The 21,953-nt window shown below is 54.6% G+C and overlaps 3 protein-coding genes across 3 annotated transcripts; all 3 read left to right on the forward strand.

Moving 5' to 3' along the window:
- Nucleotides 1-72: 72 nt before the first annotated feature.
- On the forward strand, nucleotides 73-2,826 carry TPI1 (triosephosphate isomerase 1). The gene is made up of 7 exons (XM_040056699.2): nucleotides 73-262; nucleotides 963-1,086; nucleotides 1,163-1,247; nucleotides 1,384-1,516; nucleotides 1,626-1,711; nucleotides 1,908-1,995; nucleotides 2,260-2,826. The coding sequence occupies exons 1-7, from the start codon at nucleotides 151-153 to the stop codon at nucleotides 2,376-2,378; spliced, it is 747 nt and encodes a 248-aa protein (XP_039912633.1). The 5' UTR covers nucleotides 73-150; the 3' UTR covers nucleotides 2,379-2,826.
- Nucleotides 2,827-5,828: 3,002 nt separating this feature from the next.
- Nucleotides 5,829-11,719, forward strand: LRRC23 (leucine rich repeat containing 23). Its single transcript, XM_040055918.2, has 7 exons — nucleotides 5,829-5,932; nucleotides 6,009-6,121; nucleotides 6,960-7,213; nucleotides 7,304-7,434; nucleotides 10,134-10,270; nucleotides 10,880-11,096; nucleotides 11,381-11,719. Exons 1-7 carry the CDS (start codon nucleotides 5,843-5,845, stop codon nucleotides 11,417-11,419), a joined length of 981 nt encoding a protein of 326 aa, XP_039911852.1. The 5' UTR covers nucleotides 5,829-5,842; the 3' UTR covers nucleotides 11,420-11,719.
- Nucleotides 11,720-11,892: 173 nt separating this feature from the next.
- Nucleotides 11,893-21,477, forward strand: ENO2 (enolase 2). Its single transcript, XM_040056519.1, has 12 exons — nucleotides 11,893-12,064; nucleotides 14,982-15,073; nucleotides 15,988-16,083; nucleotides 16,369-16,427; nucleotides 17,420-17,489; nucleotides 17,634-17,767; nucleotides 18,471-18,693; nucleotides 19,144-19,341; nucleotides 19,470-19,671; nucleotides 19,881-19,989; nucleotides 20,127-20,185; nucleotides 20,520-21,477. The coding sequence occupies exons 2-12, from the start codon at nucleotides 14,989-14,991 to the stop codon at nucleotides 20,587-20,589; spliced, it is 1,305 nt and encodes a 434-aa protein (XP_039912453.1). The 5' UTR covers nucleotides 11,893-12,064; nucleotides 14,982-14,988; the 3' UTR covers nucleotides 20,590-21,477.
- Nucleotides 21,478-21,953: the final 476 nt, after the last annotated feature.

Raw genomic sequence — 21,953 nt, forward strand, 5'->3', positions numbered from 1 at the left:
GGTGGGGCAGGGGGCGGGGCGGGGCGCGCGGGGGGCGTGGTCTCGGCCGCCGCCGGGCTATAAAGGGAGCGCCGGGCTCCGCACGCGCGCTGCCGCCGCTGACCTTCGCGTCTCCTCCGGTGCCGGCCCCCGCTCCCGCTCGCTCTCGCCATGGCGCCCAGGAAGTTCTTCGTGGGGGGCAACTGGAAGATGAACGGCGACAAGAAGAGCCTGGGCGAGCTCATCCACACGCTGAACGGCGCCAAGCTCTCCGCCGACACCGGTGAGGGCGCGGCCCGCACGTAGCGCACGTCCCACACGGCCCTGCGGAGCCGGGGACCGGGCCCGGGCCCGGGCGGGGGAGCGGCAAATGTCAGAGGGCGGCGGGGGCCTAAATATAACCGCGCGGCGGCGGCCCTAAATATACCCGCGAAACCGGATCCGGGTTCCCGCCGGCCCGGCGGGCACGTGCGGCCGATCCCCGGAGAGCCCGCGGTCCCGGGGGCTCCGCGCCTCCCCTCGGCCTGGCCCCCATCCCGGGAGCGGGGGTCTCGGAGCGCCGAGCAGCGCTGCCCCTACCCCGCCTGCTGCCCCTTGCCCTGCCACCGTGCCCGGTTACAGCCCAAGGCGCAACCCGGTGCGGCTCTCCCCGGTTCGGCCAGGCCAGGCCCGAGCTGCAGGGTGGGATTCTCACCCTATCTTTTATCTGGGCACTTTTCCAAGAGACCCCTGCGACCTGGCCGTCGGCCTGGTATCTCCTGTCCAGTTCCCTGGAAAAGGGCTTTTCTCCCTGCTGTTGAGTCATCGGATAGCAGGGGTTCTCCTGTCGCAGAGGGTCCCCCAAATGTCAGTGAGGAGGGGCAAGCTGTGCATGCCCAGGAGAGAGGGATGACCTCTTGGGGATGGGATTTGGGATCAGTGGCTGGGTACGGTTTCTGTCCGTTGCCTGTCACAAGGGTAACAGTGTGCTTTTTTTCTTGCAGAGGTGGTTTGTGGAGCCCCTGCCATCTACCTTGATTTTGCCCGTCAGAAGCTCGATGCAAAGATTGCAGTGGCAGCACAGAACTGTTACAAGGTACCAAAGGGTGCTTTCACAGGAGAAATCAGGTGAGCTCCGGAGAGTAAAGTCAGGGTGCCTCTGAGACATGAATTTCCTCTAGTGAGTCATGTCCTTTCTCCCCAGCCCAGCAATGATCAAGGATATTGGAGCTGCATGGGTGATCCTAGGCCACTCAGAGCGAAGGCATGTTTTTGGAGAGTCTGATGAGGTGAGTGGTCTCATGGATAATGGTCCAGCTCAGATGGGTCTGGAGACTGGAAAGTGGGCAAAGACTGGAAAAGTGAGCAAGTAAACCAGACCTCCTCCCTGTTTTATTGGTTGCCTTGTTGCTTTTCCATTCCCAGTTGATTGGACAGAAGGTAGCTCATGCTCTGGCTGAGGGCCTTGGAGTCATTGCCTGCATTGGAGAGAAGCTGGATGAGAGAGAAGCAGGCATAACAGAGAAGGTGGTTTTTGAACAGACCAAGGCTATTGCTGGTAAGAGGAAAAAGAAGTGGTTGGTTTGGGATTTTTTCACAGTTTTCCAGCTCTGTTCTGCCCAGTATGAGGGTATTGTGCTCACCTCTTCCTTCTCTCTCCTCCCTAGATAATGTGAAGGACTGGAGTAAAGTGGTTCTTGCCTATGAGCCAGTTTGGGCTATTGGAACTGGTAAAACTGCAACTCCTCAACAGGTATGAGTGGGGGAGGTGGCTGGTTAAATGACCAACTGACCGTTCCCCCTCAGGAAACCTTCCTGAAGATTCTTACTGAGAATCTCCTGGAGATTTCTTGGTGACTTAGAGAATCTCTAACTGTTCCCTCATTTTTGGAAGGGAACTGTATGCAGAATGGCTCAGGCCTCAGTGTGGCTCTTGTGTTGCATTGCAGGCTCAGGAAGTTCATGAGAAGCTGCGGGGGTGGCTGAAAAGCCACGTGTCAGATGCTGTTGCTCAGTCAACTAGGATTATCTATGGAGGTAAGTGAGTCTGAAGCGACTTTCCAGGGCAGGCTTAGTTCCTCTACCTGTTGCTGTACGTCATTCTCTCCCTGGCAAGGAAACGCTTGACTTTCAGAGCATAAAGAATCACCCTCTAGCTTGTTTGGGTAGCTTTCTTGGATAAATGGGAGACAGTCTTGCTGTCTGCAAGAGGTGGCTGGTACCGTGCCAGTCCTGCCTTTGCCCTGGCCCCATTTTCCTGGAGCTGGGACATCTGACCTTAAAACACTGCTCCCTCCTTAGGTTCCGTCACTGGCAGCAACTGTAAGGAGCTGGCCTCTCAGCATGACGTGGATGGCTTCCTTGTTGGTGGAGCTTCTCTCAAGCCAGAGTTTGTGGATATTATCAATGCCAAACACTGAAGCACCCCATGAGGAGCTGTCCCTTGTGGTTAAGGAATGGAAGCAAGAAGGGACCTTTCGTTGCACACGTATCAGTACGGAGGCCTTCCTTGAGGCTTTCCCCCTCCACAGTCATTGTTCTAGGTGTTCTGCTAACCACCCTCGCCACGTTGGAGTCCCGTTAGCAGGAGCCTGTCTTGGCAGAGTCTTGACAGTCTCCTCTCTGAGCTGAATCCTCAGCTTCCTGTTGACCTGTTAAGAGCCCACAGCCTACCTGGCCAGTATCTCTCCCTTTCCATGCAGCTCTGCAGGGAGAGGGGGCTGCTGGTGCTGCGGGAAGGAAAAAGGAACCACAGTCTCTTGCATCCTTCAGCTCCATCAGCAAGGAACCTGTCAGCTTAGATCCTTGTGAGATGTCTTACCTCACCTGTGTCCCGTACTGAACAATAAATGAAAAACAAAAAGCAAAGGTGTGTCCTGGATATTATTTGGAAGCATCTTGGGGATGAGCAGTGTAGAGAACTTACTGCTTTTGGAGGTGGCTAGTTGCAGAGAGGGTTTTGTGGGCTTTTCCCTGGGAGCCCACCATTAACCCTAGTAGGCACTGCACAGGTTCAACCTGCATCTGTCATATAACAGCTCTTCTCTGGGCCTCTGGTGATCCTATTATACCTGTGTCTCTATTCCAGTAACTGCTCGAGCACCTGGCTGTTCCACCAGTGAGCCAGTCTTCCCTGGCAGGCTCAGTAATACAGGCTCTTTGCCTGTAAGGACTGGTAATTGACTTTGCCCATTAAATGTAGAGTGGAGCAGCTCTGTCTCTGCAGGGAGGGATTTTATTTAGGACCTGTGTTGGGGCAGTGCTTGCTGCCTGCTTTCAGCCATGTACTAGTGGGTGAGGAAGCAAGACTTGATATTCCTTCCCAGCTGCTGAGTTTTTTTTAGTTTTTGTAGTACCGAGGGTGATGAAAAAGAAGTGCCTCACAAGGAGGAGCATATTTATGAGGCGGTACATCCTTGGGAGCCTATGGGCAGTGTTCCAGCTGCTAGTGCCAGCATCACCTGAGGGATGAGGGGCAGGAGCTGAGGAGCAAGGAGGAAAAAGCCTGATGCTGTCGGGACTCCTGCCCTACTACTGCTGGGGGAGCTTCCTGCTGCCCAGCTGGATGGGAGGGATCTCCTGCCTAGGATCCCGGGTGCTCTGAGAAGGAAGAGCCTGACAGAAGCAAGGAGGTGGCAGTTCCCAGCTCTGTATATGTGTAGAGTGATATGGAAAGGAGGAGGATAATTCAGAGGAAAAACAAAAAGAAAAAAAAATGCTTTCTACAACCAGAGCACGTGTTTCTGAGAGGCTGCTGGGCCTTGGCTGTAGTTTGGGGCCATTGTGCCATACTGACCAGAGCAGCAGTGATGCAGCAGGAGCACACAGTGGTCCTAAGGCTGCAGGGACTGGGTACAATCACTCAGGGATGAGCCACCCACTGGCTGCAGCTCTGCTGTCAGCTCTTGCTCCTGCCCAACCCTGCCCACAGCACAAGAGCCCAGGAGAGTGACCTACATAGAAGAAAACAGATGGGAGCTGGGCATTGATCTTGCTGCTTTGAGAGAATGCAGGGGCATGAAAATGTTCATTTAATGAGGAATAAACTCATGGAAAATCATTTCTATATCAGCAGGGGTGCCAGATCTTGTTTCTCTTCTTTTTGTCTGCTTTCTGGCAGTACTGCAGCCCTCTGGAGTGGAAATACTGCCAGATCCTCACAGCAAACTGTAGTGGTTGGATCTTAAACAGGTTGCTGCTGAAGAAAAATGCATTGTGGCAGATGTGACAGCCTGAGAGAGGCTGCGATGGCTCCGCATCCTCGGCCCCAAACAATAGCTGGGCTGAGCTTGTATTCCCAGTAGGCACCACACGCACACGTTGGACTCAACGATCTTTGTGGGTGTCCTTTTAAACTCAGAATATTCTGTGACTCTCAATGTATTCTACTTAAACACAGCCATGGCTGGCCACACAGATTACACATCCATCCACACAGCACTGGCAGCCTCATCCCACGCCCTGCTCCAGCTGAGCAGGATGGAGGTGCACTGGTGAGCATCTGTGTATTTACAGAAGTACTTACACACATGTACAGTGTGTCTCCTTCCAGCAGCTGAGCTCAGGCAGTGTTCAGGAGCTGCCCCTCAATCCCAACCTCTCCAGCCCCCCAGCAGCCACTCCCTGTGGTGCTCTGGCCACTAGTTGCTCACCCAGGGCAAAGTGCAAAAGGAGTTTAATGAGAAGACCCGACAGGCTGCACTGATCAGGTGCAGGACATGGACAAACCATCACAAACCATTTACATGTGACTGGCCCTTTTTATTCCTGTGTGCTATATTTGTTCCTCTATGTCCCCTAGATCACCCCTGGTTCCTGCCCTAATCATTCCCTAATGATTCCTGTCCCAAATGCTCTTCCCCTGTGTCCCACACCCCTGACCACAGCTACACCCCCAATCCTAAAGGTGCTCTGGGGCTGAAGCTCCCCTGGGATGGGGCTGGACTGCAGGCGTGTTCCTTTCTCCGAGTCCTTAATTTGGATTCTTACCTGCCCATTCTGTGGTTGTGTGAATTGCAGGGAGTGAATTCAGATGAACAGAAGAGGTCGGCACCAGGGAGTCTATCAGGACAAGGCAGGGGGCACAGATAGCAGCTTGCTGTGCAGCCCTGAGCACAGGGATGCCTTGCAGGAGGGGCGATGGCTGATGGTTGTGTGAGCAGCTCTGCTTGGACCAGCTTACCTAGCATTAATGCTACCCGGGCACTGCACAGGAGCAAAGTGCACCGAAGGGAAAGGGAGCAGAGCCTTGGACTTTGTATTAACTGCAAATCACTGGTGACCATCAGCTCTGAGCAGCATTCCCGGCGGGTAAACACCCGGCGCTGCTGGCATCGGCCGGGCACGGGCAGCCTCAACCCTTCCCAGCTCCACAGCCTGGAGGACGGAGATGGAGCAGTGCACCCCAAAAACCCCTTCCCGGCATCCAGGTGCTCGTATTCGGGGAGGCTTCATGCAGAGCCCAAGGCTAATTCTGCTCAACATGTTAATTAAACATTTACCAGAGCGTGAATTAACAGTTAATTAGGTATTCACCGCCCGAGTGCCCACCACCCTGCGCGGCCCCGCCTGACTTTGAACCGGCCCCGTTTTGAGCTGCGGCGCGCACAGAGGTCCCTTCCCACCGAAAAAAATCCTTCGGTTCTCTGGATACGCTAACGGCCGCAGATGACACCCCGCTGGGAAGGTGCAGTGGGATCGCAAAGCGCTTGTGGTGAGGGCGGGACGCGCTCTAAGCTCTCCGAGCGCCGGGGACGCGGGGCTGGGGACTGCGGCGGGCCCGGCCCGGCCCGGCGGTGGCTCCGCGCCGCGCCCGGGCACTCCGGCCCGCCCCCGTTGCCACGGCAGCGGCCGGGCCTCGGCCAGCGCGGCCTGCCCCGGGAGCATGCAGGACGAGGAGCCGGAGGAGGAGAAGGAAGAGCGGGAGGAGGATGAGGAGAAGGAGGAGGGGGATGATGAAGAGAAGGAAGGCAAGGTGAGGGGGAGGCCCCCGGCACCGCCTGGCTGTAGTTGGGCCAGCGCTGGCGTTGTACTCTCTCGTTCTATCCCAGGAGCCGGCTCCCTGTCCCCTGACGGAGGAAATCCTCAAGGAGGGCCTCTCTCTCCTCAGTAAGACTGGCAACGGGCTGGCCCACGCCTATGTGAAGTTTGAAGCCAAAGACAAGTGAGTGAGCAACGCCTGACCCGGCAGAAGCCCCTTACTCCATGGCCATGGAGCCGCTGTGCCTCAAGCTGGTGGCCGGCCGTGCGGGGTAGGAGCGTATCCAGGAGCTCTCCAGCCGCCTGGACTCCAGTCTGTGCCTCAGCATAGCCTGTCCATCCTCAGCCCTGGCCTGGGCACTGCCTCTGCCACAGCCACACACACCGCTGGGAACAGCAGTGTCCCCCAAGGCTGATGGCAGCCTGCCCCATCACTCTGGACTGTGCTCTCCTAGGGGGTCCTGAACAGAGTGACCTCCCTACAGGCACTCCGGGAAATATCCATTGACATCTGTCCTCCTAATTGCTAACTTTTAAGGCAGGCATGTGTAAGTACTGTGCTACAATGGTCTTGGACAGTTTGGAGCCTCAGCCTCCTCAGCACATCCACCTAATTAAGGCCCCATTAAGACTGTTTCTTTCAGCAGCCTTATAGGGTATCTCAACCACTATTTTTTCCACCAGGAAAGTCCTTCCTCACAGTCCTTTGTGTTGTATCTAACACACCCCTCCCCAAAACTTACTCTTTGCTCTGCTCTCGCTGTGCCCTGTCCTGAGAGAGACAATTCAATGGGAATAAGTACTCCCTCTGCCAAGAAAGCAGGTCCACTCTTACCATTCGTCTTTGCTTACAGGCCTGTCCCTATCACCTGCCTTTTTCTTCCTTCTCTCAGCAAGGCTTTCTAGGACAGCAGAGAAGTAGGAGAGAAGGTTGCCCTCCCTCCATTAGTGGCAAGGAGCAACCCAAAAGATGGTAGTAGGGAAATATGAAAGATATTTTATTCACATTTGCCCTCCCTCAGGGGCCTGACAGATATCAGCCTCCTCGAACGCTTCATTCACCTGCGGTATGTGGATTTGTCAAAGAACAAGCTGAAAGATTTGGCCCCGCTGAGCAGCCTAACCCAGCTGCTTTGGCTGAAGGTGGATGGGAATCTGCTCACCAGTGCCAGCATGCAGGAGATGCCCTACCTCCAAGTCATCAGCTTCGATCGCAACCAGATCGTGGATTTGGAGGGCATTACTCACCCACTCCTAGCCAACCTCAGCCTGAAAGGTGATGCAGCCACCTCTCTTCATTCCTGTGGGGACACTCTCTTGGCAAGGTGGGATTAACTTTCTTGTTTCTTCTTCCCCTGGCACTCAGAAAATAAAATCCAGACAGTTCTGGGGCTGAGTCAAGACCAGTTGTTCAGCCTGCAAGTGCTGGAGCTGCGAGGAAACCAGATAAAGACCACAGCAGGGCTCGGTGTTCCCAAGCTCAAGCAGCTCTATCTGGTAAGGGATCAGCCAGCCTGGGGAGGGGGACAGAGCTGCTGCAGAGCCTGGCACCTGCAGCCCACATAGCACAAAGGGGGTGGCCATGAGCCACAAATCACAGAGGAGTCAGTTCAGTGCATCAGGTTCTTCCCTCACAACCTCCTGCAGGAGGGCAGTTTTCTCTTCAGGCAGTGTTGGGCAGGTTTGTATTCTGCGTGCCCTGGGACCACTGGAGATCACTGGGCGAAACAGCAGCTTTATTCTTTGGGTGACAAAGGGAGGCAATGCCTCTTTCTCCTCTCTCATGGGCCTAATCAAACACTGGTTTCGAGCCAGCACAATTATATGATTCACACCTACAGCTGCCAAAAAAGAAATTGATTCAATTTTGCAGTGAAACTAAGAAGCAGTTTCTTAATATCGTAAACAATTACTCCAAGGAAGCATTTACTTCTAGAGATGTAAGTGAAGGGAGTATGTATGGCTTAGCCCCATGCATCACACTCTGCTACAGCTTGCAAAGACTAAACAGATGTCCTGAGTCACTGCCTCTTGAAAAGCAATTAAATATGATAAAGGCTTTGAAAAACTATGTGGCTTCTTTTCATCAAGATTCCCTGGCAGAAAACTCTGAGGAGATTGCTTGCTGAGATGGCCTGCAATTTTCTGAAGGAAAACTGGGATTTTATGACTGGAGCTGCTCCAAGAATGGATGAAGTGGATAGGTCACTAGGTACAACACAGCATTTCAAAGCATACCCAGTCACCTTACTGAGTTATTGCAGGGAAGCAAACAGAGCATCTCTACTGAGGGAAAGTTCCTGGCATGACTGAGGGGTTTCTGAGCTGCCCATGTGAAAAACTGCAAGGAGTGATTGTTAAAACTAGAACAACTGACTATCAAGAATCTTTGGGGCTTGAATTTGTCTCCCATGTCTACCTGCTTATTAAATCATTTTGCAGGGAAATCTTCCCCACTAATGCTTTTGTTTCTGTGTAAAGACTTTGGTGTTACTTCAGCCTTGGGTAAGTGCAGCTGATGCCTCAGGGACAGGGTTCAAGACAAAGGGTTCAGTTTAAGGAATTGAACCACATTTGGTTAATGCAGGACGTAGCTGCAGATGAAATTTGGTATGTCAAAAGTGGTATGTACCAAGAAGACTACAAGCTGGCTGTGTACCGTGTGGCACATCATTTTTGAGGGTCACAGCAGGGCTGTGTTAGGTCATGTGCAGCAGGGGTGGCAAAGGCTAACCCGAGAAAGGTGCAGTGTGCAGGAAGGGGAGAGGAAATCACAGGCAATGTACTTTCCATAAGAAACAGCGGCATCACATCTGGGTTAGGAACTGGTGTCTAAGGGAAGGTGATGGCATGTCAGACAGAATGTTGTTTGATTTAGGGGAAAAAAACCATTCTGCAAAATATGCGTTCTGCATTGTCTTGCTAGTGCTTGCAAGGCCAGAGCTGGTAAAGCAATCCACACTGAAGTGATGAAGAAAATGAGAGCGACGGGAGGTTTTTCTTTTATAAACCAGCGATCAGTGAGCTCCCCACCCACACCAGCTCACAATTTTCTCTGGGGTACAATGTCCTAATCCTTCCTGGCTGTTAAATTTATTCACGTGGCCTTCACTAAGTATCCAACTTTCCTCTTTTTGTCCTGGTGTTGCTCCTTTTACTTGGCCCAGCTGGTCCAGATTCTCCTTTGTCCAGATTCTATTAAAATCCTCCTTTTCTACAAAATGTCCGTGTCCTGAATGACTCAGCCCTGAAATGTCTCCTGTCCCACCAGCTCAGCCTGTGCCCCTTTTTTAGTCTCAGGTATTGCCCATGTCATTGCTTGGGTACCTATGAGGAAGAGAGAGCACAACAGCACCTCTCACCCCGTTTTTCATTCAGGTCTCAGCATCCTTAGCGACTGCAGCCCCGAGCCACATCGGCAAGGAAAGCCCTGCTCAGTTCCAGGCTAGAGAACGTGGCGGGGAGATGATAATTAGCAGGGATGCTCCAAACTTGGCCGCTCAAGGCAGCGAGCAGCCTGACGGAGCAGAGCGTAGGTGCTGGCACTGAGGGGAGCCTCCGCTTGGGCAGGAGACCTCTAGTGGTCTTTTCCAGCCGAAATCCTGCTGTGAAAACAAACAGTCCTGAAATTCAGAGCTTCCGTACTTCCCTGCTTCGTTAACCCACATCCCAGTGAAGTGAATGAAATTCAGTGATGGGGAATTTTAAACTTCCTGAAGTAAGACACAGCCCAGAGAAATAGAAGGGACTTCTTGGTCTTGGTGTTCTTGGTAGAGCTTCCCCACAAGAGAAGCAGCTACTGGAAGGTGCCTGGACTACATGGACTGTGTGACTGAGAGGGGCTGGTTACTCATCCTTCAAACACATTAATTTTAGGCTTAGGTGTGCTTTCTCCTCCATCGTGTTGCTCTCTGAGGCTCAGATTTGGCACTGCCATGGAAAGAGGTACTTTGCTGGCAGTGGAGTATTCGCCTGGGGTGGTTTTGTCTCAGACAGAGAGTGATGCTCCAGAAAACACTTTTTCAGCAAACTTTTGGTCCTTGAGTCTGAATCCTGACCCTGAATTACCTGATCGAGCTTCAGACAAAGCTGTGTTATGAGTGGTAGGGAGTCTGAAGGATAGAAAGAGATTTAAAGGCCAGAAATAACTGCTGCTCCTTCTCCTGTGTCTCCCCATTTTCCTTCCTGGTGCTCAGGCCAAGAACACTATTTGCAGCCTTGAAGGCCTTGAGGAGTTTGAGCAGCTGGAGACTCTGCACCTGCGTGACAACAAGCTTGAGGCCCTGGATGGATTCTGTGATAGCATGAAGTGCCTGCAGTACCTCAATCTACGGTGGGTCCTCCTTGCTCTGTGTTGGGACCGAGATCCCTTCATCAGACTGCACTCTCATTTAGATCTTTAGGATTTTCTGGGTTTTTTTTTGGTTTTTTTTTTTTTTTTTTTTGGAAGTTGAAGACCTGGTAGGGATGGGTTGATATTTACCATCCTTAACTGGTGCTTGGCAGCTGTCTAGGTGTTGTAACAGCCAGGGCCTTTCCTGGGCTTCTTAGAGAATATCAGCCTGTTCAGTCATTCTCATACCCCACCTCAGGCTTTTCAATCCTTGCCGTAAGTCAGTTGGGTTCCTCAAAGCGTGCTCTCTCTGTTCTGCCTGCAAATGCCCTTTAGTTCTCAGCACTTGCCATGCAGGGCCACGGTGATGTCACACGGTTCAATGGACTGTCTGAGCACAGAGGAATCCAGAGGAGATGTCCCTTTTGTCCCTCAGTCTGGGGAGCTGCAGACAGATCTGGATCTTTGGTGACAGATCTGTGGTCAAGGTCTATGGTCCCTCATGCTGCTAAGTTTTGCTTTTTCTGCCTTGTCCACTTGCTGTTCCAAAGGAATTTCCCTACTTGCACGGCTCTCCTTCCCCTGATCTCTGTGCTTCCTTTTCTTCAGGAACAATGGGATCAAAAGCTTTCAGGAGGTGGAAAAACTGCAGGTTCTCCCCATGCTGCAGGCACTGGTGCTGATGGACAATCCATGCGCCGAAGAGCCCAATTACCGGCTGGAGGTCCTGTCCCGGCTGTCACAGCTGCAACGCCTCGACAAGGAATCAGTTGAGGAAGAGGAGCGGGAAGAGGCGGAGAAAATGCGTCAGACAAGGAAGGAAAAGGTGAGAACAACACAGTGTGGGGATTAGAAGGAGGTGAAGAGAAAGAAAAAGGACCAAGTATGTTGATAAAGCCTCTCCTCTACTATACTACATGAGGAGAAGGGTGAGGGATGTCAGTGTCAAGAGCATGAGAGCCTGAAAAAGAGGCCAGGCTTTGCAACCTGGTTGTGGTGGCCAGCATGCAACCCGGCTGCCATTCCTGACCCCACTAGCAAAAGAGAGCAGTGAAAGAGGAAGAGACATTGGGCACAGAGACATTAACTTCTCCCTCCTCCCTTCTGCAGGAAATGGAAGAATCTCTTGAGGATCCAGTGACTGAGTGACCCGTTTCTAACACCTCTTTCCAAAGGCTGTCAAGATGTAGTGATGCCTTTCCCCATATGTGAGGCTGGGAAAGTGAGGACTGTCGGTACCGGTTTCACCTCATTTTACCTCTGGAGAAAAGAGGAGTGCCACCCATCCTGGTCCTGGAAGCTGCCCTGAGGCACTGCAGTGTTTTTGCAGTCACTGCACTATGTTCTATTCTCAGTAGGCCTGAGAGGGGAAAGGGGAGAGTTACAGGTTCTGTTGGTTCGATTTGATTCCCAAAAACCCTGCACGATTTTCTGATTTGAATAAAAACAATTAATGAGCCCGGAGTGACTGGGATTGTTTATCCTGCACACCCACTCCTATTCCCTGGCTCTCTCACCCTCATCTGTCTACGTCTATCCCTTGCTGCCTGCCTCTCTCTGCCTCTCCATCCCCTACGTGCTGTTTGCAAAGCTTTGCTAAATCCTGACTCATCGCAGCTCTGGGTCACATGCTGCTGTCCCGGCCCTATCAGGGGCGTCTCCATCCTGCTGCTGCCGCCACCGTTGGCTTAGAGGACACATCATCTCCCCTTGAGGTCCCGCATCCCTCAGCTTCGTCCTCTCTCCTTTCTACCAGCACTTTCTCAATCTCTCGTCCACCCCTGCCCTAGGAAGGTAAGTGTCTCCCCACGGCCAGCACAGCCCTCACTGCGTGCATGTTTCTGCTGCCCACCTTGTGCCCTCCGAACCCCACACGCACTTTGGGGTCCCAGCGGAGAAGGACCACGGCGAGCGGCATTAACAGCTCGACTCCCCTCGCTTCCTCCCCCTGCTCCTCCCACCTCTCTCTCCTCACCTCCATCCTTCTGACTTTTCTTTCGTATTTTAATTTCAGGTACTCCCTCCTTCCCAAGCCCCCCCCTTTCCCCTCCCGGCAATCATCATTTCAGACGCGAACCCGGGGAATTGCAGGAGGGGGGGCAACCGACGAGGATAGGTGGTGCTCCCAAGGGCACTGTCGGGAGGTGCTGCGGGATGGAGCTTTTCCCGGGGGAGGGGGTGGCAGTGGGGAGAAGGCAGCGCTCAGTCTGGGCACCGCTGGGGAAAGGATCCAGCCCCAGAGCGGAGCAGCCCCCCCAGCCTCCCGGCGTGTTGGCATAAACACGGGCGCTCCGGGAGAGAGAGGGAGGGAGGGAGAAGAGGGGATGTTTTCCTGTTTGCACGGCCCCACACCAGAGGGGAGGGGGAGAGCAGGGAGAGGAGGTGACAGGCAAGCAAGAGCTGCATCAGTCACGACACTGCAGCAGTGCGGGCTTCCTGGGAGCAGTGCCCAGCCCGGGAGAATCGAGGCAGCACACGGGACTGGTGGCGGTGCCTTGGGGGAAAGGTCTTCGCCGTCCTGGCCTGGCAGGGACAGGGAATTGCTGCCGGCGCCAGCTCCACAGGAAGGCATTGCAGCAGCACCAGCCTCCCGACGTACGCTGCCCAGCCCCTGTTCACGGGGGCTGCACAGCCTCCTCTCTCTTCATGGATGTGGTCTGTGGCTTCCCAGCTATGGCTCCATCCCAATCCCTTATCCCAGCTTATCCGCCTCTGACCTCCTTTCAGGACAGTGCAGCTGATACCAGGGATTTCAGGGTGGTTCTGTTCAAAAGAGAGCAAACGCAGGGGACACGGGGCAGCGACACAAGTGGAGAAAAGGGCTTAAAGGGCTACAAGGGAGAGAAGATCGTGCAAGTGATGGGGTGGGGCAGGCAAGGCTGGATTTGGGCTTGTCATTTGGCTTCCTCGGATCTGGCTCCAAGAGGGGCAGGTGGATGCGACCACAGAGACGTGACCGGGGGCAACGTGACCAGATAAGCAGAGAGGCACAGCACCTGGCACGGGTGTGCTGTCAAAGATGACTTTAAGTGGGGTCCTGTCCCTCTGTACCCCGTGGAGGCTGTCGAGGCACGGCCAGGACACTGCTGCAAAGGAAGCTCGCGGCTGGCTGTGCTGGCACGACACTGGAGGAAGTTCCTGTGGCGTGTGCCAGATGGCGTGAGGAGCGCTGCCAAAGCGGCTGATGGGGGATCCCAGCCCAGATGGACGTGGTGGAGGGCCCTGTGCAGAGAACCCTGGAGCTGCTGGCTGAAACTCCCCACGGGAGAAGCTCTGGCTGAAACTTCAGAGCAGCAGCACGATTTCCTCACACCCTTGGGATTTCCATCCACCTGGGGCAGTGGCATCGAGCGCTGACTCCGGCTTCCCCATCCTGCTTCTCAGCTCCCCTCGGTGCTGTGATGTGCCGGTTCAAGCTCATTTTCCCCTGCCATGGTGCTGAGGCCCTGTTCTGGCTGCACCCCTGCTCACACACACCACAGGGAGGACCTGGCTGGGGCTCCATGGCTACTCTGGCCTCTGCCAGCCCTGCTCGGGGTTGAGGGAATCATCTGTGGGAGTCAGAGGAGGAAACTTGGCAGTGCTGGGAGCATGGGGACACACACCACATTGCAGTACCCCGGCATTGCACAGCCCCACAGCCCCACAGGGGAATGAGGAGGTGGCATGAGGGGAATGAGCTGATTTGGAACCCCAAAAGAGAGCAAACTGCAGCAAGGGAAGCTCTTTGAAACAGCCGTCATTACCCACCAGCATGTTTTCTACTTTCGGTTTAACCCCAAAACGCTAGGCTTCCTCACCCCCCTCACCCACCAGAGATCCAGCCCAGTCTCATCTGCTTTCCTGCCTCAGGAACGGAGCGAAGGCTTGGCAGCTGGGCCAGGTCCCCCCTCCCTTCAGAGCCCTCTTTGCCACGTCTGAGGCACCGTGGCCTTGGGCAAGATGGCTCCTCTGGCTGCCCGGCTCCACACTCCTGCCGCCTTGGCACAGCCTTGGCACAGCCTTGGCACAGCCTGACCCTGCAGCTCACGGGGCACACAGAGCAGGCGCTCGGCAGGGGGACGTGGCTGGGGTCTGGGACAGCCAGGCTGGGATGGCTGCCCTGCCATGGGCTAGAGAGGGGCTGGGGTGCCCCCCGGCTAGGTGCCCCCCTGCCCTGCCCTGCCCTGCCCTGCCCTGCCCTGCCCTGCCCTGCCCATCACGCTCGGCTGGCTCCCCATTCTCCACGCAGGGACGCAGCAGCTGCTTGCTGTCTGGCCTGCCAGGCGCTGCCCTCGCCTCCCGGCAAGGGGACAGGAGATGCCAGGAGCTGCTGCCCCGTCCTTGACACCAGAGCCAGGGGCACCTCCCCGCTGCGCCAGCTGATCCCTCCCTCTCCGCTGCCCGTGGCACCCTCCCCATCCCTGCCATCCGGGCTTGCATCGGGCGCTGTGCTGTGACGCAGGGAGAGAGGCAGAGTGCTCCCAGTTTGCCAGCTGCAGCAGAGGGATGGAGTAAATTCAAATAGGTAGCCAGTTCCTGGAAAAATGTTCACAGATTCCTGCAATCTGGACGAATTTCTAAATTTCCTGAGGCAAATAGTTTTAGCGCAAATTTCTAAGGTCACTTTTCCTTGAATTCCCTTCTCTCTGTCAGTCTAGACATAGAAAGGGTGAGCACGACATCCTGGAACCTCTCAGAGCTGACGTATCCTGTCCTCTCCTCTCCACAGACTCACCATGGCAGTCGAGAGGATCCATGCCCGTGAGATCCTGGACTCCCGTGGGAACCCCACCGTGGAGGTGGACCTCTACACACACAAAGGTATGCGGGTGAGGATAAGAGAGAGAGGGCAAGCCCTGCCCACCCCGGCAGAGCTGGTGCTGTGCCGCAGCCCGGAACACCAAGAGCATGGAGGGTCCTCACTGGGGAACCCCCAGCAGACAACAAGCCAGGGGAAGAGGCAGAGACAAAAACCCTGCTCGTGGCTCTGCTTGTGCCTGTGCTCAGATTGGGCAAATCTGCACACGTGCCAGATTGGGCAAATCACAAGACAGCTGGCTGTCCTGTATGTGACTTGAGCCATCAGCCTGCTCGTAGGAGGGACGGAAGGTCTTTTTATCATAAATGTCTGCACCTTCTCATCATACCCCTGCTGCAGCTGTGCTTTCAGTCCTGGGGCATAGTAGAAGTTTGGTGGCACATCCATGGCCATGCTCATGGCAGGGGTAGAGCTTTGTTCCCGAGTTCTCTGTGCAGCTACGTCCATGTGTGGGTCTCAGCTGGAAGAGCTGCATTTGCACTGGGCCCAAAACTCCTTGGGCTGAGGGGTGAGGAGCAGTGAGAGGCCAGAGCAGACATGCAGCCATTGTCTTCCTTCTTCAGTGAGGCAGAAACCTCATTCTGAGGGGGAGGAAGCTGAGAGTGGCTGTGAATCAGGCTGCCTCTGGAATTAGGAGGAGGGCTGAGGAACCAGACTTCCACCCGTCACACACAGTTCTGGGATCTCTGGGTGCCTGACAGCCAGGTTCCTCAGCCTGGAAGCCCTGGGTGCATTGATTTCTGCCACTGAGGTGCTCCACCTCTGAGAAGACCAGCCACGAGCAGCCAGCCAGTACATCCATTTGCACAAGCAGTTGCTGCACCTTTTCCTATGAAAGCAGGGCAGAAGCAGGTGCACGAGGGTTTTTCCTCTTCACTCTCTGCTTCTCTCACACCCCGGTTTTGCTGTTTCCCAGGCATGTTTCGAGCAGCCGTCCCCAGTGGAGCGTCCACTGGTATCTACGAAGCGCTGGAGCTGCGAGACAACGACAAGTCACGTTTCCTTGGAAAAGGTGGGGAGATGCCTGCTCCACAGCTCATCCTCGGGGCGGCCTGTGTGTGGGGCTCTGCTGGAGGGTGCTGCCCACCCACTGGTGTGACACAGACGTGCCCCACTGCTCTCAGGGAGATCACAGAGGCACAGACCTAGCGTCAAGTGAAAGATCAGGCCTCGATCTTCCCTCGCTGTCTCCCCCTCTGTCTCTCTATCGGTCCTCTCCCTCCCTCCTTCCACTCTTCTCTCTGCCTCACTCTCTCTCTCTCTCTCTCTTTCTTTCTCTGCCTCTTCCCTTCTTTAGGGGTCCTGCAGGCCGTGGATCATATCAACAGCACTGTCGCCCCAGCTCTCGTGGGCTCTGTAAGGATTTCTCTTTGTTCTCCCTTGTCCGATGCTTACTCTGGTCCGTCTCTGTCCCCTGATCTCTGTCTCTGCCTCTCTTCATCTCACCGGGCTAACAGACATTGCAATGCTCCCTGTGAACCTGGGCACACCCCTCCTGCCCTCCATGCCTGTGTGTGTCCACAGCAATCTTTTCTCTGGGAGGAAAGGATGTAACTCTTCCCGGCCCACCGCAGCATCTGCGCAGCCTAACTAGTCCCCTCGGTGCTCCCTGTAGAGCTCACCCCCTCTTTCAGCTGTGCTCCCCCTCAAGCACTGAATCACATCCACATGTCTGTGGCCTCATCCTGGTGTGATGAGCAATGGTTGCGTAGTGCAGGGTCTGGCACAGCCTTGCAGGGCGGTGGTGTCACATCTGCGGCATCTGTTTACACCTGGAGCCTGCTTTGAGGAGAGCTGAGCTGAAGCACATGTTACACGCCATGTAACCCATGGTTGGCTCTGGCCGACAGCCCAGTTCTCTCCACCTCTGAAAAGCACCCAGCGTGGTGGAGGGCTGCCTGTGTTGGGTCTAACCTTGCTCTCCACCTCACTCCTGGGGAGGGCTCCATCCAGTCTACATTCGCTTGCTTGAGGTTGAGCACGTTCTGTCGTTCTGCCTAGCTTCTGTGCGACCACAGCACCACAAAGCTCCCTGGAAGCTGCCAAAAGGCTGGGTAAATCCCCAAGGGGGTCCTGTGTCTCCAGCAATGCGTGGCCTTGCCTGGGCTGCAGCTGACTCCCTCTCCACCATGGGTACATCTACACTGCACTGCAGCAACACCACCAGGGTTACCGGACTTGACTAAATACCAAGGCACCAGTTTCCAGAGCTTTGTGTGTATCTGTTCCCCCACAAGCTGAAAAGGTCCTCGTACCCCCAGCTTCTCCATCAACGCCTCCTCACCCACACACCAGAGCCAGCAACTCTTCCAATCGTCCCCTTCTCAGGAGCTGTTTCTTTCTTGCAGGGCCTCTCCGTTGTGGATCAAGAGAAGATAGACAATCTGATGCTTGAGATGGATGGCACAGAGAACAAATGTAATTCTTCCCTCTTTTTGGCTGGGAAATTGCGAGCATGGCAGGATGCAGGGCTGCAGTGGGGGGCACTGTCCAAGCTGAGGTGAGCCCAAGGTTGGGCAGGATGTTGCCACCTGAAAAGTCAATCTCCTCCTTTGCCCACAGCTAAGTTTGGCGCCAACGCTATCCTGGGAGTTTCGCTGGCCGTGTGCAAGGCGGGAGCTGCAGAGAAGGATGTGCCCCTGTACCGGCACATCGCTGACCTGGCTGGCAACTCTGACCTCATCCTTCCTGTGCCAGTAAGACTCCTCTGCCCTTGACATCCACATTCAGAAACTCCGAAAGAGTGGTTGTTTCCAAAAGAAACCTCAAAGGTGTGGGGAGGTAGATAAGGAAGGGATAGGGGATTGAAATTGTGCACTGCACTTGCCAGGGAAGCAAACCAAGGCCCTAGATTTGTTAAGTTTCAATTGGAAAAAAGCAGCCTGAGGAGGATACAGTAGAGGTTGTGATGGGAGGCTGACCAAAGGTCTCATTCTTAGCACAAGAACCAGAGGGCATCATGTGAACCCTCGGGGGCACAGTTCAAAACGAAGGCATATGGGTCTTCACACCACAGGAAGCTGCCTTGAGAAACTCTTTCACAAAGGGAGTTGTGGATGCTAAAATTTTCTCAGGGTCAAGAAAAAGGGTCCTGGACGAGAGAATAACTGCATCGTTGATAAACACGTACAGATAAACAGAGCATAGATAAACACACATATCTCAGGAGATCTCTGAGAGGGAAACAGGTGGGAAAATCCTCCCTAACCATGTGCTTTGAGCCACTACTGGAAGGAAGACTCGAGGCTTATGTGCCTTTGGTCTGATGGTTGTAGCTGATGTGCTTAGGTTACCCTGTGGGATGTGGCATGAACAGGCATGGTGACACATCTGAGAGCCACCTCTCAGGGGTGCCAAGACCGGTTCCTTCAGCTCTGACTCTCTTACGGGCTCTTCCAGGCTTTCAACGTGATCAATGGAGGCTCCCACGCAGGCAACAAGCTGGCCATGCAGGAGTTCATGATCCTGCCTGTGGGAGCAGAAAGCTTCCGCGATGCCATGCGCATCGGGGCTGAAGTCTATCACAACCTCAAGAGTGTCATCAAGGAGAAGTATGGCAAAGATGCTACCAATGTGGGTGATGAGGGAGGCTTTGCCCCCAACATCCTGGAAAATAGCGAAGGTGAGAGCCCTACAGAGATGGGGGACCCCTGCCTGCAATGCTATGGGTTCCTATGCCCAGCTCACAGCATTCCCCAAACTGATTTAAAAGGTGATGCCTCAGTGTCATTGACCTCCTGTGTTGGGCAATGTTTCTAAGCTCCTTCTCCTAGCGGTGGCCCTAATCTGTCACAGCCTCTCCATACAAACCTTTTATGTGTGTGCACACTTTTACAAGGCCTTCCACAAACTTGTCTTTGAGCTGTGGAACTGCATTTTAATTCCTCCTTGTCCCTTTGGACACAGCCCCTACAGCCCCTTGGCACGTTTCTGTTGCGTTCTGGGCTACCTTCTACTTCTCCATCACACCACTAGAATTTAGTGCCTCTAGGGCCCTTCCCAAGGGAGGCTCCCACCAAAAGGCAGAGCTCTCTGTGTGGGCTGACTCTCCTGGCTGCAATTCTCCTCTCAGCTCTGGAGCTGCTCAAGGAGGCTATCGACAAGGCGGGCTACACAGACAAGATCGTCATCGGTATGGATGTGGCAGCCTCCGAGTTCTACCGTGACGGTAAATACGACCTGGACTTCAAGTCCCCAGACGACCCAAGCCGCTACATTTCTGGAGATGAGCTGGGCGACCTCTACCAAAGCTTTGTACGTGACTACCCAGGTGAGCTGCTGTGCGGGGCAGTAGGGAATCAGCACGGGGCTGCACACCGACCAGCCACAAACCCTCTGTGGTTTTGGGGTGGGAAGGGAGGCAGCTTTGACTCTTGCCTCTTTGGGTTGTCCTTTCAGTGGTCTCCATTGAGGACCCCTTTGACCAAGATGATTGGGAGAACTGGTCCAAGTTCACCGCCAATGTGGGGATTCAGATAGTGGGAGATGACCTGACAGTGACAAACCCCAAGCGCATCGAGCGAGCCGTTGAAGAGAAAGCCTGCAACTGCCTCCTGCTCAAAGTCAACCAGATTGGATCTGTCACAGAGGCCATCCAAGCGTAAGTCCGGCCCACTGCCCTTGTTGTCCTGTGAATGGGCTGGTGATGAACCCCAGCCAGGTGTCATGCTGTGCACTGGGTGAACAGACTTGTGTCCCTACCAAAGTGTAGGATGCTGAGAGTGGGAGCAGAGTGCGCCTGAATCTTATCCTGTGCAGGTGGTAATTGTAGGAGTAGGAGCTACTGACTGCATTTCTCACTCCTTGCAGCTGCAAGCTGGCCCAGGAGAATGGATGGGGTGTGATGGTGAGCCACCGATCTGGGGAGACTGAAGACACCTTCATTGCTGATCTGGTTGTAGGACTGTGCACTGGGCAGGTGGGTGAAACCCAGGCCATGCACACGCCTGGAGGAAAGCAAAGGGGTGTCAAAACAGAACCCCCTGCCCTGCCATGGGGAACTGGTACGAATCATAACAGTGTCTTACAGTGTTTGCTTTGGGGAATGCTTTACAGATAAAGACGGGTGCTCCCTGCAGGTCTGAACGCCTGGCTAAATACAACCAGCTCATGAGGTAAGGGGCTCCAGGGGTGGGAATGCAGAAGAGAGGATAGGGGAGTGACCATTTGGGTGGGAGAAGCTGGAAGCTCAAGGGTAGATGGGGCTTGTGGGTGAAATACGGCAAAGACAAGGCACGGAGATGACAGTAGAATCCTAGGGAGGGCTCAGGGGCCGACTCCTTTCCTCCTCCTTGGCATGAGGGTGCAGCCCTGCAGTCACAGCAGCTGGCAGGAGCTGAGCGCCTGGGGCACATGTCAGCTTCCTGCTGATGAGCTGCCTCTCTGGCGCCCTGGTGCCTCCAATGCTCCCTCACTGCAAGGGCCTGATGTGTGCTGTCTCTCCTGCAGGATTGAGGAGGAGCTTGGTGATGAAGCACGCTTCGCCGGACACAACTTTCGCAACCCAAGTGTTCTTTGAACATTGTCCCCAGGGCACAGCCACCCTGCTGCTCTTTCCCACCTCACAGACTCTGAACCCTCCTTTCCCTCCACTGCTCCCTTTTTTGCTCTTTCTCTCCACTCTGTCACGTGGTTTTCTCTCACCTCGAAACCCTTCGAGTTCAGGTGTCCCTGGCTAGATGTACCCAGGTGAAGGATGAGAGAGCGGCCTACACCCTCTCCCTTGCTGTGGGGTCATAAGCATTCCTGGATCTAGGCATTGTGCGTCTCTGTTGTTTGTGCAGGGCCACGCCTGGGCCGCTCCGCTCACGTGTCAGACCACGGGAGCGTCTGCCCAGCGCGTTCCCTCGTGCGCCGAAGCATGTGCGGTGACCATCCGTGCGCCGGCCGGCGCGCTCGGACGCTGCGGCAGCACCCGTGGCTGCGTCCAGCCGAGTGCTGCCGGCGGCTCGCTCTCGTTGTGCATGTGTGTAGGTGTGTGTACGTGTCCTGGCCTACGGCGTCCCCGTGCCCCGGGCGTGTGCCTGCCCTGAGCCCCGGCGGGAGCCGCGCGCCCCTCGCCTCCACCCCGGCAGTGTCGTGTTGGGCTGTGCTGTGTTGGGCTGTGCTTAGCGTTGAAGTGCACCGCTGTCCCACACCGGGTGTGCGTGCGTGTGCGTGTGTGTGCTGCCAGTCTCTGGCTCAGCAGATAGCACTGCGGGGCGATGTATTAAAGCACATCCGTAAACAAACCCACGCTCTCATTTGCTTCTTGTGACCTTTTTCTCTCTGTTCTCTTCCCTCTTGCGCTCCTTCACCCTCCCCTCCGCCCATGATGTCTGCTTCACCTTCTGGACAGCCCATGCTCAGCTGAGCAACAAACAAACTACAGATCCCTAAACTCTATTAAAATGTATTTCACACCTGAGTTGCCTGACTTGGCCTGATGTTTATCTCTAGTTGCCGGCGTTTGGGAAGTGGGGATGTTTTGACACCAGAGCAGGAGATGCTCACACAGAAAGGTAACAAACAAACAAACAAACAAACAAACAAAAACACACACACAAAAAAAACCCCAACAAACAAACAAAACAACAACAAAAAAAAGCAGAGGGGACCGGCAAGGGGAAGAAAAGGCCCAGCTCCCCTCACCTGCTTTCACAGCTTTGTCCCACAGCCAGACTGCTCTGTTGGCCACCAGCCGGGAAACATCAAAGGGAAGGCATGTGCGATGACTTGCCCCCGTCATCTTCAGCAAACCGTGTTGCACGAAGATCTGCTGTGCAGGGATTTTAACCGTGCCTTCCACTGATGTAAAGACCTCAGGGTTGGCCCCCAACCATCTGTCTGCTGGACTCAGATGATGGTAGACAGAAATGGCAAGTCTTTGAGAGAGAAAACGCT

This window comes from Hirundo rustica, chromosome 2 (genome assembly GCF_015227805.2).
Source record: "Hirundo rustica isolate bHirRus1 chromosome 2, bHirRus1.pri.v3, whole genome shotgun sequence".
Classification (NCBI taxonomy): Eukaryota; Metazoa; Chordata; class Aves; order Passeriformes; family Hirundinidae; genus Hirundo; species Hirundo rustica.